Source organism: Aquarana catesbeiana, linkage group LG02 (assembly GCF_042186555.1).
Source record: "Aquarana catesbeiana isolate 2022-GZ linkage group LG02, ASM4218655v1, whole genome shotgun sequence".
In the NCBI taxonomy this organism is placed as follows: domain Eukaryota; kingdom Metazoa; phylum Chordata; class Amphibia; order Anura; family Ranidae; genus Aquarana; species Aquarana catesbeiana.
Window position 1 is genome coordinate 774,200,006 of NC_133325.1, and position 19,455 is coordinate 774,219,460.

Consider the following 19,455-nt stretch of genomic DNA (forward strand, 5'->3'; position numbering starts at 1 on the left):
TATTGGTATATAGTAAAGTAGGCCTGGACTAATACACACAATCTATCTATTGGTACAGGGAAAGGGTAAAAATCATGGATTACATGAAGGAATACAGAAAACATTAATCTACAGACAGTAGGATATAAAAGACTTAAGTCCAACATATTTAGATACAAGTACAAGGGAGATTTTCTATATTTACCATTTCCCTAGAGGTTCTATTCACGTGACTGCTCTGCCATGGGGTGTGTGTTTCCCTCCCATCTAGTCTGTGTATATCATTAGAGGCTGATGACTCATTGGTTGGCATGGCGTGGCTCTGATTGGTGGGCTTCCATATTCCTAGTTAAGGACTAGCTACATCCCCAATCTCTATACTTTGTATAAGTCAGCCCCCTTTTAATGCAAATCCTTGTGACTATTCTGAGCAGGAGTACAAGTACTTTTAAGACCTATGCATTCAAATGAATACTCATCTTGTCAATCTGAGTATTAAGGACATTTGATCAGAATTGTTACAGATATACTGTGACATAATGAGACCCTTTCCCATTGACACGTTTAACAATTTGAATGGTTACGCCCTTCAGCCAGGTTGTCCGATTTCCATCCCCCATCTTTCTTCCTCCATTGTCATATGGCAACTGTTGGAACTTGGCCCAATCCCCAAAATGCTATATGGAAGCTTTAATATGCTATATCAACATTTTTAGCTGTTTTAAATGTTCTCCATATAATGTTCCCCATACTCTCCTCTTTTTTTTTTTTATTTCACCATAGCGAAACCAAACTCAAGAATCACCAAAAAAAAAAGGTGATATCGGAACAAAAGAAAAATAGTTAACATTAAAAGAAAAAAAAAAAAAAATGTAAAAAAATAATTTTCTTTAAAAAAAAAAAGAAAAAAAAAAGGGTACAAATTTAATGCTGCCTCAACCTGAGATTTGTGATGCCCCTTTCTCTTTAACCGCTTGCCGACCAAACGCCGCAGTTGTACTGCGGCAACATGGCTCGGCTGCGTGAATCGCCGTTATGTTACGTCGGTAACAGACGGCCACTAGGTGGCACGCATGCACGCCCCCCGCTCGCTCCCCGCGATCGCTCGGGGCACACGGAGAACCAGGATCTGTGTGTGTAAACACACGGTTTACGGTTCTCTGAGCAGAGAACTGACAGATCGTCTGTTCATACAGGGTATGAACAGCGATCTGTTAGTTTCCCTGCACAGTCCCCTCCCCCCCTTCAGTTAGAACACAAACTAGGACACACATTAACCCCTTCACTGCCCCCTAGTGTTAACCCCTTCACTGCCAGTGACATTTTTACAGTAATCAGTGCATTTTTAATCGCACTGATCGCTGTATTAATGCCAATGGTCCCAAAAATGTGTCAAAAGTGTCCGATGTCTCCGCCATAATGTTGCAGTCACAATAAAAATCGCTAATAAAAATGGCATAAAACTATCCCCTATTTTGTACACGCTATAACTTTTGCGCAAACCAATCAATATACGCTTATTGCGATTTTTTTTACCAAAAATATGTAGACGAATACGTATCGGCCTAAACTGAGAAAATAAATGTTTTTTTTTTATATATTTTTTGGGGATATTTATTATAGCAAAAAGTAAAAAATAATGTGTTTTTTTCAAAATTGTTGCTCTTTTTTTGTTCATAGCGCAAAAAATAAAAACCGCAGAGGTGATCAAATACCACCAAAAGAAAGCTCTATTTGTGGGGAAAAAAAGAACGTCGATTTTGTTTGGGAGCCACGTCGCACGACCGCGCAATTGTCAGTTAAAGCGACGCAGTGCCGAATCGCAAAAAGTGCTCTGGTCTTTGACCAGCCAAATGGTCTGGGGCTGAAGTGGTTAAATTGTTAAAGAGCGTTGAATCTGTATTTTGTTAAACAAAAAACAAAAACAAATTGAAACTGCCTTCAAACATTGCGGCTATACAAAACGCAACGCCCTCTCTCGGTAGTGATTAACATATTAATTGATTGAGATTAAAGAGGAAGTAGGAAGTAAAAGAGGATTAAAGAGGAAGTAAACCCTGATAAACCCCTGGATTTTACTTCCTCTTTGTTTCCCTGCTAAGGTAAAGCATAATGGGCTAGTATGTATCGCATACTAGCCCATTATGTGTCACTTACTTGACACCGTAGCACACGATGTCACCGCTGTCCCCTCTTCCACGAAGCGTCCATCTTCCTTCCGGGTATCGCGGCTCCGGCGCTGTGATTGGCCTGAGCCGCGATGACGTCACTCCCGCGCATGCGTGCGGGAGCCGCCAGTCATGGCACGAGTCTAAGGAGCGCCTGCGCCATAGACATCGCCGATCGCCTTATTTGTAAATATCTCCTAAACCGTGGAGGTTTGGGAGATATTTCGAGCACCTTAATCTAGGCTTACCTGTAGGTGAAAGTGGTTGTAACGGGTTTACAACCACTTTAAGTGAAGATCAATTTACAAGTCAAGCAGGCCACAAGAAGTATTAGAGTTTAATGCAACTTACAGACTTAACAATGCACTTGTTGGAGGTAGAAATTTATAGCTACAAACATGAAAGAAAGTTCAACAATAAAAGATACTTCTAAAGAACAAGGAATGGTTTTGTCCTGCAGACAATTTTCGTTGTTCCGATTTAAAGAGGAGTTCCCACTAAAAAAAAAAAAAAAAAAAAAAATTAAAAGTCAGCAGCTACAAATACTGCAGCTGCTGACTTTTAATTGGCCACTTACCTGTCCCAGGGTCCAGCGATGCGGGGGATCGGAAGCCCCGCTTGTCTCCCCCTCCGTTCAGCGGTGCTGGCATTGCAACTGTGGGCGCCGAGCTGTGGCTTCACAGCCGGGCACCCACTGCGCATGCGCGAGCGGCACCGCGCGCTGTGATTGGCCGCTCAGTCATCTGCGACCTGTCACGTGTCCTATATGATTGACAAGAGGGAGGGGGCAGAGCTGAGCCCTTCCTGTGCCGAGGGGAAGTGATGTCACCAGGCACTGAAGGAGGCAGACTACGAGGGACCCCCTAGCAACAGGCATTTAGAGGTGAGAGTAAAAAAAAATATTTCCAAATGTTTTTTTTTTTTTTTTTTTAGGTACATTAATGCATTTTTATTTTTTTTGGGGTGGAACACCACTTTAACACCAGCACTAAAAGCTTCTTTGTATCACTAATGCGAATAATTTTCCTCAACCCCAAAAATGGCCCCGGTCAGCCCATGCTACATGTAGTATCTTATCATTAGACGTTTACGTCAACATATTTTCCATGGAACGTTGAAGCCTCTCGGAATAGAATCCAGTTATATCTATCTATGTGGAATGTAATGTGACCCCTGGATGACACAATCCAAGCAATAGCAGAAGTCAATACAGACATACAGGGGGGAGATTTACTAAAACTGGTGCTCTCAGAATCTGGTGCAGCCGTGCATGATAGCCAATCAGCTTCTAACTTCCGCTTGTTCAATTAAACTTCAACAATAAAACCTGGAAGCTGATTGGTTTATATGCAGAGCTGCACCAGATTTTGCATCATGCAAGTTTTAGTAAATAACCCCCACAGTTCCACCGACGGTTAACTCTGGCTGAACTTAACAAAGACCCAGACCCAGTCGAAACAGGTCATTATTTTACATCGGACGATGGATTGTTGTTGGAAGCGGCCATTTTGACTCCTGGATGTCCATTGCAGTCACATCAGTACTATGTACAAAGTCTGCATGTCTGTATTTTGTAGCAACCAACTGAAATCCAATCCGTCAGCTGAACCCTGCGCACATAGGAACTGATTTGCTGTACTTTGTGCAGGGTTTATGCTTGGCTGATCGTTTGTGGTCCCACAGTTGGCTTTGATTCCTGGATGCCCAAAGCTCTTCATTTAGCTAAACACTTTAGGGTTGATTTACTAAACTCAAGTAGGGCGGGGCATTTCCCCTTACATTGGTGAATGTGGTGAAAACTCACTTGGAAAACAATACCCAATTATGATTGGAGGACGAGCAGATGATAGAAAGGTACCCCCCCTCCATTCATAGATCAGGTTTCATTCATAGAATGAATGGAGTAATGCCCCTTGTGCATATATATATATATATAAATAATTTTACACACATACATATACACACTATATATATATATATATATATATATATATATATATATATATATATATATATATATACATACACATATATATATATATATATATACATACACATATACATACACACACACATATACTATATTACCAAAAGTATTGGGACCTGCCTTTACACGCACAAGTCCGTAGGGTTCAATATCGAGTTGGCCCACCCTTTCCTTTGCGGCTATAACAGCTTCAACTCTTCTAGGAAGGCTGTCCACAAGGTTTAGGAGTGTGTCTATGGGAATGTTTGACCATTCTTCCAGAAGCGCATTTGTGAGGTCAGGCACTGATGTTGGACGAGAAGGCCTGGCTCGTAGTCTCCGCTCGTATTCATTCCAAAGGCGTTCTAATCGGGTTTAGGTCAGGACTCTTTGCAGGCCAATCAAGTTCCTCCACCTGAACCTCACTCTTCTATGTTTTTATGGACCAACTCCATATAGAACCCTACGGACCGAGACTGGGATGCCGTTAAAGTTCATATGCGTGTAAAGGCCGGTGTCCCAATACTTTTGGTAATATGGTGTATATACACACAGATACAACACATGAGGGTTCTTCAAAAACTTTCTGCACTTTTTTTTTTATATTCAATGGAGTGAATGGAGTGAGTGGATTTTTTTAAATAAATTAAAAAAAAATAAATAAGAAACAAAAATGTGTGTGATCCCGTGACGGAACTAATGCTGATTTGGGGCAACTTGAATTAGCAGCAATGCTGGAATGGAGGAGAACTTCAACTGTGCCAACAAAAGAGCCAGTCTGTCCGATAAGCACATTTTAGAGGTTGGTATCAATGGGCTGAAACACCGACAGTCTTCTTAACGTCACCAAGTTATCTGAAGACTTCAGGTTCTCCCATATCCACGGGTTCAACGCGTTTCCACCTGAAAAACAAGGAGATAAATAACTGAGCGTGTGTCTTCCAACCAGACCGTCCAAAGAAAAGTACTACGCCTACTAGTTTATATCCACCAAAGTATTATCTATCCGGTACATTACAAGGATATCATATCAAAAATATCATACAGTGAGGGGAAAAAGTATTTGACCCCCTGCTGATTTTGTACATTTGCCCCACTGACAAAGAAATGATCAGTCTATAATTTTAATGGTCGGTTTATTTTAACAGTGAGAGACAAAAGAACAAAAAAAATATCCAGAAAAACGCATTTCAAAAAAAGTTATAAATTGAGTAATAAGTATTTGATCCCCTATCAGCAAAATTTCTGGTTCCCAGGTGTCTTTTATACAGGTAACGGGCTGAGATTAGGAGCACTCTCTTAAAGGGAGTGCTCCTAATCTCAGCTTGTTACCTGTATAAAAGACACCTGTCCACGGAAGCAACCAATCAAATTCCAATCTCTCCTCCATGGCCAAGACCAAAGAGCTGTCCAAGGATGTCAGGGACAAGATGGTTGACCTTCACAAAGCTGGAATTGGCTACAAGACCATCGCCAAGCAGCTCGGTGAGAGGGTGATAACATTTGGTGCGATTATTCGCAAATTGGAAGTAATCGGCTCTCCTCGCCTCACACTGACAGAGTGTGTGGCGAGGAGAGCCGATCAGTGGCATCTCCTCACAGGGGGACATCTAGGAATGTAATCAGGGCATTGATCATCAGTGCCCTGATTACAATATTGTAAAACAGTGTCACAAATCAGTGCCTACCATTGCCCACCATGACAGCTATCAGTGTCCATCAGTGGCAGCAATCAGTGCCCACAAGTGCCATTAATCAGTGCCCATTAGCGATGCCAGTCAGTGCTGGCAATCAGTGCCGCCTATCAATGCCCATCACTGCTGTCAATCAATCCCCATCAGTAACACCCATCAGTGTCACCCATTAGTGCCACCCATCAATGCCCATCAGTACCGCCTATCCGTGCCGCCTATCAGTGCCCACCAGTGCCACTTAACAGTGCCACATATCAGTGCCACCTATCAGTGCCCATAAGTGCGGCATATTAGTGCCTCCTCATCAGTACCGCCTATCAGTGCCACCTAACAGTGCCCATCAGTGCCACCTATCAGTGCGGCATATTAGTGCCTCCTCATCAGTGCCACCTCATCAATGCCCACCAGTTCAGCCTATCAGTGCCCATCAGTGCTGCCTCATCAGCGCACATCAATGAAGGCGAAAAATTACTTAGTTACAAAATTTACTGACAGAAAAAAAAAGCAAAAAACATTTCTTTTTCAATTTTTTTTTTTTGTAAAAAATAAAAAAAACAGCAGTGATTAAATACCACCAAAAGAAAACTCTATTTGTGTGAAGAAAATGATAAAAAATTGTGTTTGGGTACAGTGTTGCATGACCGCGCAATTGTCATTCAAAGTGCGACAGCGCTGAAAGCTGAAAAATGGCCTGGGCAGGAAGGGGGGGTAAGTTCCTGGTAGGCAAGTGGTAATGGTAGCAGCTGTTTGGCTTACTAATCAATGATTGTCATATAGAGCAACGCGCAAGTATTTTCTTCGTCACCTAATTAGTAAATAGAGTCCACCTGTGTGTAATTTAATCTCAGTATACCTACAGCTGTTCTGCGAAGCCCTCAGAGGTTTGTTAGAGAACCTTAGTGAACAAACAGCATCATGAAGGCCAAGACACAGATCAGACAGATCAGGGATAGGGTTGTGGAGACATTTAAAGCGGGGTTTAAAGAGGAGGACATGTACCGGGGGTTACACTTCACCTCCCGAAATAAAAGCAGAACTCCAGACATTGAACCCGAATCCCCCCCCCCGTTCCTCTCTTCATTGAAAAAGAAATCTTTATTTATCTGAATGTCCTCTCTGCAGAAACAATCCGTAATCAAGTCCAATCCGGAGTTCTACATTAAACCTCCATTTTTATAATCTTAGTACTTTGTGTACTTTACAGGGACAACGTCTTCTATTTTTAATTCCACACATAGTTTAGAAATACCAAAATACTTTGTTCTTTTTTTTAACTCATCTGAAGTCAAAGATCTTTGAAGTGAATTGAGCAGAAATAAATCTCTGTTATTTAAAAGGAGCTTTGTAGTTATATTAAGAAATGAAAAGCAAAGCTGAGTATACAGGTATAGGATTTCACCCAGAATTTGGTAAACTTTGATGTGTGTGTCCCTTTATGTTCAGAGGAAGCCGGTCTAAGGTTGTATGTAGGTTGTAGTTTGTATATTTCAGGTGCATTTTGCATTCTTCAATACACGTTTTTGATCCATTGACGTCTATGAAACCAAAAACCAGAAACAAGTCCCTGGCCCTTTCCATAAAAAGCACAGATGAGATCTACATCCATAGGAGACCATGTTATATGGACTGTAGTGTGTGTCTGCAAAACTGAAAACGCACAAAAAAAATGCATAGGTGTGAATGGAGCCTAAAGACCGGCTTCTGTTGAATGGTCCTGCTAGAGAACCAACATTCGATCAGCCACTGACCTGTGTATTGTGAAGTTGGTGGGGGGGGGAACTGTCAAAATACAATAGCACAACGGGGGGGGGAGAGTCCTGTATACACGTTGCAAAACCTATTAAAAACTGACCGCACCAGGCATGAGAACACAGTGTGGTCAGTTCTCAAGCTATGCTGGAAACTCTGTGTACTCTCCTCCAATGATCAGACTTCTTCTGACAACCCCCCACATACACACACACACACAGCCATTCACTGGAAAGATCAGTGTACTGTGGTTTCTCCTCCCCTATCTGGTATGTGGCTAAAAAACTTTAGAAATAAAAGGTGGAAAAATGTGTATATTATTTTTTTTTATATCTACACACACAGCCATTCACTGGAAAGATCAGTGTGCTGTGGTTTCTCCTCCCCTATCTCTTATGCGGCTAAAAACTGTTTATAAATAAAAGAGAAAAAGTGTATATTATTTTTTTTTATATCTACACACACAGCCATTCACTGGAAAGATCAGTGTGCTGTGGTTTCTCCTCCCCCCATCTCGTATGCGGCTAAAAACAGTTTATAAATAAAAGAGAGAAAAAAGTGTATATTATTTTTTTATATCCACACACACACACAGACAGTCACTGGGAAGATCAGTGTGCTGCAGTTTCTCCTCCCCTATCTTGTATGCCGCTATAAACTGTTTATAAATAAAAGGTGGAAAAAAGTGTACATTTTTTTTTTTATATCTACATACACACAGCCATTCACTGGAAAGATCAGTGTACTGTGGTTTCTCCTCCCCTATCTGGTATGTGGCTAAAAAACTTTAGAAATAAAAGGTGGAAAAATGTGTATATTATTTTTTTTTATATCTACACACACAGCCATTCACTGGAAAGATCAGTGTGCTGTGGTTTCTCCTCCCCTATCTCGTATGCGGCTAAAAACTGTTTACAAATAAAAGAGAGAAAAAAGTGTATATTATTTTTTTATTTCCACACACACACAGTCACTGGGAAGATCAGTGTTCTGTGGTTTCTCCTCCCCTATCTCATATGCGGCTAAAAACAGCTTATAAATAAAAGAGGGAAAAAAATGTGTATATTATTTTTTTTATATATCTACACACACACACACACACACACACACAGCCATTCACTAGAAAGATCAGTGAACTGCAATTTCTCCTCCCCTATCTCGTATGCGGCTATAAACTGTTTATAAATAAAAGGTGGAAAAAAGTGTACATTATTTTTTTTTATATCTACACACACACACAGCCATTCACTGGAAAGATCAGTGTGTTGTGTTTTCTCCTCCCCTATCTCGTATGTGGCTAAAAAACTTTATAAATAAAAGAGGGAGAAAAGTGTATTTTGTATATCTACACACACACACACACACAGCTATTCACTGGAAAGATCAGTGTGCTGCAGTTTCTCCTCCCCCATCTCGTATGCAGATAAAAACAGTTCATAAATAAAAGGTGGAAAAAAAGACAATGTTACGAGAAGATAATGTTATGCCGAGTAAATTGATACCCAACATGTCACGCTTCAAAATTGCGCCCGCTCGTGGAATGGCGACAAACTTTTACCCTTCAAAATCTCCATAGGCGATGTTTAAACATTTCTACAGGTTACCAGTTTTGAGTTACAGAGGAGGTCTAGGGCTAGAATTTCTGGCCATTTTCTGACGTTTACAGGGAGACTTCACATGTGTGGGATGATCGTTGTTTGCGTGGGTGCGGGACCAATGCGCGTGTTCACCTTTCAGCACAAGCATGGTGGGACGGGGCACTTTACTTTTTTTTATTATTATGGTTTTTTTGTTTTGTTTTTTTAACACCTTTGCTTTAATTATTTATTTTTTTAATCACTTTTATTGCTGTCACAATGTAAACGTCCCTTGTGACAGCAATAGGCATGTGACAGGTACTTTTTATGGAGGGATCTGGGGTCTATAAGACACCAAATCCCTCCTCTGCCCTTAAAAAGCATTAAAAAACGCCAAGATCTGCATTTTTGAACGCTTTCGATTTTCAAAAAATGGCGCCTGTGACGGGAGTCACTATGGGTGGGGGGCTTGTGGAACCCAGCTTGCCTTGGAGAGCTCTGGAAACTCCTTGTCCAGCTCCCCCGGCCCCTCCTATGTGTAAATCACCCCCACTAGGGGCACAGGGTGACCGAGAACCCCAGTCTGATCTGTGCTGGTGGACTTGCTGTACAGCCAAACTGGAATACTATATCTATATATATATATATATATATATATATCTATATATATATATAGATATATATATATATATATATTGTGTGTGTGTTGTCTCATGCTGTTGGACTCTTTGCTGGGATTGTTTGGGGTGTGGCTGTGTCCCATTGTTCTGTTGTGTCTGTATGCCTTAGAAGAAGTGTATTATGGGATGGATGTTGGTATTTGTGTTACTGGCATGTAAACTGGGGGGCAGGGCAGAGAAGGGAGGGGGGGGAGGATTCCTCTAACAGCCCTCCCTGCTGATAAGGGTGTTCCAAAGTTCAAAAATATGAATGCCTGTGTGTTCCTTCTTGCCGATTGGACAGTTTACCCTGCCCTGAATCCAAGGGAGGGGGCATTGTCCCTGAGTGTTACCTCTCCGTACCTGTGTTTTGAATAAACAGTCTGCTGTTTTCACCCTACATTGAGTTACGGCTAATGACTGGGTGCTCTGAGGGATCTTGGATCGTGTGGTACCTGACAGAGGAAGCCTTTACTGTAGACAGACTCATCTTGAGTACGGGGGTCCGTCACAGCGCCGGTGACATCCGGCAATGATGTCATGTCATCGCTTCGGGGCTACCATAGCCGAGACCCGATTAAAGCCGATCCCGGATTATTCTTCGTCTTCGACTAGCCGGTGGACATACCATTTGGTAGCTCGGGTCTCCTGGTGGGACGAGAGAGCGTGCGTAAGCTGCGGAAGGCGGGGACGGTTGCTGCTTGTAATAGCAATCGAGCGGCTAGTTAGCTGCTCTGATTGCTATTACAAGAGAGCCAATCGCAGGCTCCAAAAAAAAACTGTACCGGACCCCAGTAACAACCACTTGAAGTCAAATGACATACTAGGTATGTGATTTGGCAGCAAGTAATTGAAAAAGCTGAAGTTAGAAGCCGATTGGCTACCATGCAGAGCTTCACAAGATTTTGTTCTCTCCCTTTTACTAAATCAACCCCAATGTGTTTCGGGAACCCAAACTCGCCCCTCCATCAGGGCTAAGAAAATACTACAAAGGAGTATCCAAATCAATAAAATGTGTGTTTTTTTCATTGGACTGACTAAAATATTATTTTATGTAAGTCCAATTCGATACCACATATTTTATTGATTTAAATACGCCTTTGTTGGATTTTCTTAGCCCTGATGAAGGGGTAAGCTTGGGCCCCTAAAACACATTGGCTTGCTCGCTGGATCTTTTACTTGACCTCACATTGGAATAAAATTGTATCTGGACTATTGATTTTTGGTGTGGCTCTTTAATCCCAGATCAATTAGTGTACACAACAAACCAAGGAAACCGGGGAAATCCTCTGGTGTGTAGGAGCTGCCAGCCCGGTAATCACACAAACACCAGTAACACCAGGGGATGGCAATGCCAAGAGCTCTTTGTTGCCGTGAGCCTGTTGAAGACAACAAGCTATAATGCAAACAAAGCGAGGCAGGTGAGAGCACAGTCTGTTGCCGTAATGGGTATAGATTACAGTCATTAGCAGTCTGTCCTAGGACGCCATATGCTTGATCCACCAGATTAATGATGCAAAACCGTTTTAAGCCGGTGACATCATCCAAACATCTCCAGACCTATGTTCTTTCCAACCCAGGGATATAAAACATGATGTATCGTGTCCATCCAAGCTTACATAGATAGCTCTAAAAATCATTCAACTATAAAAAGCCAAAATCTAAAAGAAACAAATATGTTTCTCTCCTGCCCTAGAAATCGTAAAATGCATCTTTAGTAAATTAGAATTAGCACCAGAAATATGAGAGACGATAATATACATTTATTTACAATAGAGTTTATTTACAACTACAGCCCAGGCAATTCTGATATTCCTCTCCTTCATGCAAAAAAAAAAAAAAAAAAAAATTATTTTGCTCGAAAACTACATAGAATCCCCAAACATTATATATTTTTTAAGCAGAGGCACTAGAGAATAAATTAGAGGGTTTTGATTTTTTTTTTTTATGTCGCACTGTATTTACGCAGTAAGTCTTGCTTGCATGGGCTTCCGCAATTAGGGGCAAGGGGGTGCGAGTGCATCTGGGAGACACCATCAAGGAAGCAGATGTAGCGGGTGCTGTCGAGTCGGCAGTACGGGAGAAGAGAAGGCTTCCTGCCCGCTCTTCATCCTTCCCCATTGGCCAAAGTGGAGGGCCAATCAGTAGACGTTAGAGGGGCATCATGGGGAATGTAGTCCCGGAGATTGGTGGCTTAATTGTTCTCCACAGGGTGCGGGCTACAGTCCCAAGCATGCACGCTGCTGGGGGGAAAAGAGAGGAACCGGAAACAAACAAGCTGACCTCTGTGCTTGCAGCTTCGTGCTGCACTCCCTCCCTCCTGACTCCTAGGCCAGACCAAAATCAGGCACACACTGCTTATATGCACCAGTGACATGGGGTCGCATCTCCACTATATATATATATATATATATATATATATATATATATATATATATATATATACATACACACACACATATACATATATATATATATATATATACATATATATATACACACACACACACACACACACACACACACATATATACATACCCCACATATACACACACACATACAGGAGTTTATTCAACTCTCTATCTTGTAAAGTTGCACAGATTTTGAATTACCGTATATACTCGAGTATAAGTCGACCCAAGTATAAGTCGAGGCCCCTAATTTACCACAAAAAAGTGGGAAAAACTTATTGACCCGAGTATAAGACGAGGGTGAGAAATGCAGCAGCTACTGTAAGTGGAAAAAGAGGGTCAACAATGCCCATCTGCAGCTGTATACCTCCCTGTGTACGTGTCCTGTGCAGCCTACATGTGTCCTGTACATGTGCATGTGTCCTGTGTCCTGTACATGTGCATGTGTCCCTGTGTCCTGTACATGTGCATGTGTCCTGTGTCCCTGTGTCCTGTACATGTGCATGTGTCCTGTGTCCCTGTGTCCTGTACATGTGCATGTGTCCCTGTGTCCTGTACATGTGCATGTGTCCCTGTGTCCTGTGTCTCTGTACATGTACATGTTAGTGTGCATGTGTCCTGTGTCCTGTACATATGCATGTGTCCTATGTCCCTGTGTCCTGTACATGTGCATGTGTCCCTCCGTGTGGCGATCTCCATCCTCCCTGTGGCGATCTCCATCCTCCGATCAGCGTGTGATACTACCAGCCGGCGGCCATTCCACTGTTCAAAAGCCGCGCCGCCTCCTTGTCTGTGATAGGCAGAACACTCAGCAGTCAGCCTATCACGGACATTCTCTCATTCTCATACCACGGACGAGGATGAGAGAATGTCCATAATAGGCTGTACACTGACTGCTGGGAAATGGAGTGTTCAGCCCATCACAGACGAGGAGGAGGCGCGGCTTTTGAAAGCTGGAATAGCCTCCGAACTGTAGTATCACACGCCGGCCGCTGTCTGCTTACATGACACGCTGATCATGTAGGCAGACGGCGGTGACTGGAGTATAAGTCGAGGGGGGCACGTTCAGCCCAAAAAAAATGCTGAAAATCTCGACTTATACTCAAGTATATACGGTAACTAGGTTTAAAAAGAAGACAAGAAAGCAAACCAATTTGTGTCTACTTTTGCCTCTGAGCAGTAAAAATCAATACATTCCTGATGTCCTTCTGTGGATAGAATTACTTGAAGAAAAAGAATCCAAACTATTTTTAAATTCTACCATTGATTGCTGCTTCCGAGCATTGCAAATTTGCCCACATTGAAAGAAGAATTCTTTTTTTTTTTTTTTTACATTTAGTTCTTGATGGGAAAAAGCACATGAAGTACTTTGTCTCATCTTCCTAGGAGCCCTGAAACATGATGCTTGCAATGTCAGAGATGGGGCTGCCTCCATGGTGCATGGCCGGCCAACACCAAAGCTAGCATGGAGTTTGTTTCCAGATCCCAGGAATAGCCTGAGGCAAGCTACTCCTCTCTCTCTGCATTGCCCTTGCCGCTGCTTGCTTCGGCACTCATTATCGAAGCAGCCTTCTAATTACTAGTTATGGTGTCAGCTGACAGTGCATCAAGCCGGGGAGGGTGCGCCTTGTCTGACATCACAGACAATTTGTACCTAAGATGGTGGAACTACATCTACTTTGTCCCATCAAGAACTAAATCTTTAAAGAAAAAAACTATAATTCTTTAAAGTAAAACTCCACTTTGCCTATATGTTGTTAAGCTGCTGAAAGGCAATGAAAGGAAATGCTGTGTAAGCTTTAAATCACTCTAGATGGGCTGAGGTCTCCCCCCTATGTAACAGCACTGGATATACCAAGGTTGTTACGAGTGAAATGTTTCCCTCTAACAGAAGTATGGGTAATGTCTTTGCTGCTAAAGGTTAAACCTAGGTAGTTCAAATAGACGAAATTGCTGCCAATCAAACCATTAGCAAAAAGGATCAAAAGGCGGTCATCTAATTATTATGGCCACCATAGCTATAAAAAAATCAATTTTATGCACTGCTGTAAAATCTTCTATTTCTGGCTTATTGTCAAACAGACAAAAGAATTTAAGAAGGACTTTGCAAAAAAAATCCAAGGTCCACTCTTACGTGCACATCTATCTATTTTTTTAAATAAAAGTTAGCTGCATTTTGGTGCAATTTCCATGCAGTAAAGGAGAACTCTAAAATGCATTAAAATACACTGAATCAAGAAAACACACTGTTCAAGGGCTCTTAGAGATGATCTATGAAGTTGTCTGTAAAATTCCATTCTCTCACTGATCAGTCAACTCCGGTCATGTTGATTAGAAGACAGATTTATTACAAATGTATCGATACATAGGGGTGAACTCTGTACACAGCAAGGAGTTCCAGCAGAGTCACACAGGAACCCTTTTACACATGTCATTTTATAGCAGTATTTGGCAAGCTAAGGCACACTGGTGACTTATGGTGCATCGTCAGCTTTATTGTCAAAAAAACAGTGTCCTTTCACAATATTTCCTAATATGGTAAACTTTTGTTAGTTCTTTTAAGTATTGTTTTAGGCGTTAGTCGGAAATAAGCAGGTTGCATAAACAATAATTCAGGGCCATTTTAGCTAGAAAAAAAACATATAAGGAACAAGGCAAATGTTGATATCACTTGTAATTCTTTACATATTTCTTATCATTCCCTCCTCTGATATCTATATTTGCTTCCTCAATTTATTACTTCAGTGCAGATCCATTCCACAACTGGGTTTTCAGACCTTAGCAAGTCCTTGACCTTGGCAAGTCCAGTCCATTTCTCAAACCAACCTTCAAGCCAATTTGTGAATGGATCATCATTACCCGAGTTTTCCGCTAATTCATTAGATAAAGCTGTCAATCCTTCGAGGGCTCTAGTCATGGTTCCTCCAGGAGCTATACTGTTAGAAATAAAGGTGCAACACATACCACCAAACATTTTACAGACCCCTCCTCTTTCTGCTAGGACCATATCTAATGCCATCCTATTCTGCCATGCCGTCAGAGAGGTAGGGGCTAATTGCTCTGTCAATCCCTTAACTGCATCCCTGGTGTAGTTTACAAACCTATAGTATATATAGTTAATCCAGTCAACATTTTTGTTTACTGTCACCCACCAGAGAAGAGACTCAAATCCAACTGCCACTTGGTTCCTAGCCTTAAACTCGCTTGGCACTCCACGCGGAACCCCAATCTCATCTATATAGATCTGGGGGTCAAAAAACCCTGCAGGAGAGGTGTCCCTTCTGCTCCTCCGGTGACCCTTCTTCCAAGGGGACTCTGACAGTAAGCGCAGAGGCATTGCCAGCTGTACCAGTGCACAATCCCCTCGGGAATTGGCTGGGATGCTTGCTCTGAGCCTCTTGTCTCCGCATAACCACCAGACGTCCGCCCTCTGGGTGTCGTGCTCAACCCAGTTGTCACCCTCTCCCTCCCTTTGTTAATCCTCTCCATGCAGTAGTCATCCGGTAAAGACCCCAAATCTGTGCCACTCTCATTCCCCGGAAGTGCAAAACAAGTAAAGTTGCCAGGGTATGCCGTGACAGCAGGGGGGTATCTGAGGTCTCTGAACCTGGGGAAACAATAAACTTAACGTGTGACAGGGAGTGTTGGTGTCAGGTTTGTATGTTTTTTGATATAGCTTTAGCATACACCCTAAACCATCTGGACCTATATTGTTATTTAAGGGAAAAAGCACTGTAGCCAGCTGGGTTCTGGCTCCTGCACAGACCAAGCAGTTCTCTTTTTTTTTAGGATGTTAGCAGTATAGATAACCCATTCAAGCCATTCATTCTTATCCTGGTATCCTGTTTCTAATGTTATAGCTTCTTCCACTGTGAGATTGGTGAATCTTACTGTGGGTCCTAATACCTCTACTTTAAGTCGGTCCTTATTATCTAATTCTTTCTTCTTGTTTGTCTAATTCTTTGGTTTAACTTCAAGGAAGAATTTTCCCAAAGGGTCAGCTCCTGATATCCAGGCTCCTACACGGTATAACCTCTGATCTTCTAGTTTGGGGTCCTTCAGGAAAATCAATAATATATTGCAATTCTTTGGTTCTGTACAGGGAGAGTGGGCCGCTTCAGTTATGGTTAATCTATTCTTTAAATCTCCTGCTGCTGGGATCTCATATCCCGAATCCTGGGCTGCAGTTGTCCACATGACTGAATCCCAAGTAGTACACCCGGTAGTTGCCAGGTAGCACACGTATTTATCTGCTCAGGTCAACTTGCTTGCTTCTACCTTATCTCCACAATCTGTCATCTGGCAGAAATCCACCTGTATAGTACTGGTGGTTCCTTCAACAAAGGTGAGGTTCAATGCTCTTCCTGTCTCTTCCCAATTGATTGGTTCCACTATCCTCCCGTGTCTCCTACCTCCCCGTATAGAGGCCTCTCCTAGAGTCACCAATACTCTCACGAGGAACAAAATCCCTACCATCCTATCTGAAGTGAGGGGGGCCTAGATAGGGCCTTTTCTTCACCAAGGTTGAGACAAGCAGACCTTTTATCTGCCTCCCTTTGTATTTGGACTTTCCCCCTCCTTCAGTCTCTCTGTCCCTACTCTGCCTATATTTACCTTTTAACAGTGGGATTGGTGAATCCAGGTAGTCCTTTCAGCAATTCTTACTGCAGTGGGAGTAGTAAGTAGTACCAGATATGGCCCGTCCCACTTAGGGGAGTGCCAATACTTCTTTCTGATTACCTTGATGAGCACCCGATTTGTCCTTCTGGAATGGAACACTCTTGGTTAATTTGTTTCTGTTTTAATAACCTTGACATGTATTCTGCTAAGGTTCTCCCCTCTTCCTCTGTGTGGGTTTCATTTGGTAATAAAGGTATTTTATAAGGTCTACCATACATCATTTCAAATGGACTCAGCCCCTCCTTAGTGGGGGTGATGTGCATGCTTAAAATAACTTGTGGGAGACAGTACATCCAATTTTTCCCTGTCTCTTCCATAGCCTTTTTTAGCTTGCTCTTTATTTTCCCATTATGTCTTTCTACGAGCCCTGCTGACTGAGGGTGATATGCACAGTGATTCTTACCCATCACTTCTGTTAGGTGTTTTATGGTCTGATTTACAAAATGTGGACCATTATCACTATAAATCTTCTCTGGTATCCCAAACTGTGAAATGATATATTTTAGTAAGGCTTTGGATACTGTTAAGGCGTCAGCACTTCCTGTGGGGAATATCTCTACTCATTTGGTCAATGCATCAATGATTTCCAAACAATATTTCTTCCTTTTCACATTTGACTAATTCAATAAAATCCATGCAAATGTGTTGGAATGGATATTGCGGTGTGGGGAACTTCCCTTTCCGTGGTCTTTTGCCTCCCTGAGCATTGTGTCTTGCACATATAATGCATTGAGAACAAAAAGTTTTTTAGTAGTTTGTGAAGCCATAGGCTGTACATACCTTATTTAACATCTCAGTCATCCCCCTGTTTGACACATGAGTTACTCCATGTGTCAATACTGCTGCATACCTAAATAAGGATTTTGGCAATACCAGCTTTCCTTCAGGTGATGTGTAGATGTTATATATTATTGTGCAACCTTTTGTTTTCCAATATTGTTTCTCCCCAGGGGATACATATGACTGTATGATCTATCTCTATGATTTCCTGTTCTGTCATGTGTCACTTCTGCATATCCAGTTACACTTGTGCCATCTGGATTTTTCGTACTGGAGCCATCAACAAAAAGTGTCATGTCAGGGTTAGATAACGGTACATCTTTCCAATCACTTCATGGCAGTACCTTTTCAGTAGGAGTGAAATGGATCAAAAATCTCACGGATCGGATCGATCCTCGGATCAGAGTCACGGATCGGATCATTTTCGGACAGAACACCTCTGATTTTCACATTTAACATTAAATGTGAAAATCAGAGGTGTTCTGTCACATTAGCAACCATGTAAGGTCAGCAGGTTTGCTGTTGCTTTTAAAATCTAACATCTAAACAGTCTGTCCGATCTACAAATACTGTATTTATGCATATAAGCTCGGTTTTGTGTTGAAAATGGTTTTTAAATCTAAAACTCCGGTGGGTGTAACAAGATGTCCGCTTGCGCCCTTCTCACTCTATCATTATTGTACTGTGCAGGAGTGTGGGGTGTAGCAAGATGGCGGCGACGAAACGTCACTTCCTGTCGAGACAGCGGCCGCTTCCGGGTGTACCAAGATGGCCGCTGCTCCGGAGCTAGGCAGAAGCCGCGGCCTTTCCTATGGCCGAGGCCGCAGAGTGCTCCGCGGATCGCGGGTGTGCCGATCCGCGGAGGTTGATCCGTACGGATCACGGTTCGGCAACGGTCCGTTACACCCCTACTTTTCAGTGATGGCAGCAGTACAATCATGTTTATGACCATCAGTAGGAAGTGGTATTAGTGTGGATGGGTTTAATGTAGTACATCTCTGTATTGTTAAGTGAGGTTGTGTCAAAAGTATTGTCATACAGGAAAGGTGTCGTGCTGGGCTCAATCACCTTGCACAAAAAACTTTACTTTCACATTTTTTTTTTCCATCGCTTTCAAATACTTCTCAGAATGCTTAACATATTGCAAAACATCTAAAACTGATGCAGTTCAGTAAGTAACCATGTTTTTAACAATGTAATCCTTATGATCCTGTTTTAATCCATTAACAAAAGCTATCTTTAGCTGTTGTTGATATGCACTATTAACATCCTCAGCTTTGGGGTGCCCAGAGAACACTTTAAAAACTTCTCGTAGTTTATTTAGATAATCACTGACACTTTCCTTGTCTTCCTGTACAGTCATATTAATCTTTTGCCAGTCAGTTCGTTATACCCATCGGAGATTGCATCTCTGATAGAAGGCAGTCAATCTGTCTGTCAAATCTTGGCTATCAAGGGCCAGTGGTTCCCCTCTATGTTGAGGGGGCACTGTGGCTACACAGGGGTCCCAATTTCCCTTTACTGATGCCCAAACTGATCCTAGAACCCTCCTTAAGGCCCTTTCCACTTCGACCCCGTTTAGCCTATAACTGTTCCTCAGACCTTCCATATTTTCAATAATTTCTGGGGCCCCAAACTTAGCATGTTTAATATGCTCGGTAGCCTTCTGCACGTCACTCTCAGTCCATGGTTTAAAAACAGTCATAGTTAGGGGCTGACTGTTTTGTCTGCCTCTTTGTCCACAAGGGGCAGTTGGGCTTGGAATTTCTCTTTTGTTCTCCTTCCTTCTACT

The 19,455-nt window shown here is 42.2% G+C and overlaps 1 protein-coding gene across 6 annotated transcripts in view; it reads right to left on the reverse strand.

Moving 5' to 3' along the window:
* Window positions 1-4,217: 4,217 nt before the first annotated feature.
* Window positions 4,218-19,455, reverse strand: part of LOC141129359 (nectin-1-like) — a 130,991-nt gene continuing 115,753 nt past the window's right edge. For 2 of the 6 annotated variants that reach the window (XM_073617348.1, XM_073617347.1), the window contains one exon: window positions 4,219-5,016. In XM_073617348.1, coding sequence (XP_073473449.1) covers window positions 4,910-5,016 — 107 coding nt within the window. In that variant the 3' untranslated portion in view covers window positions 4,219-4,909. Of the gene's footprint in view, window positions 5,017-14,530; window positions 15,140-19,455 lie in introns of those variants that run through there. The other 4 variants (XM_073617346.1, XM_073617341.1, XM_073617345.1 and 1 more) reach the window with 4 other exon arrangements.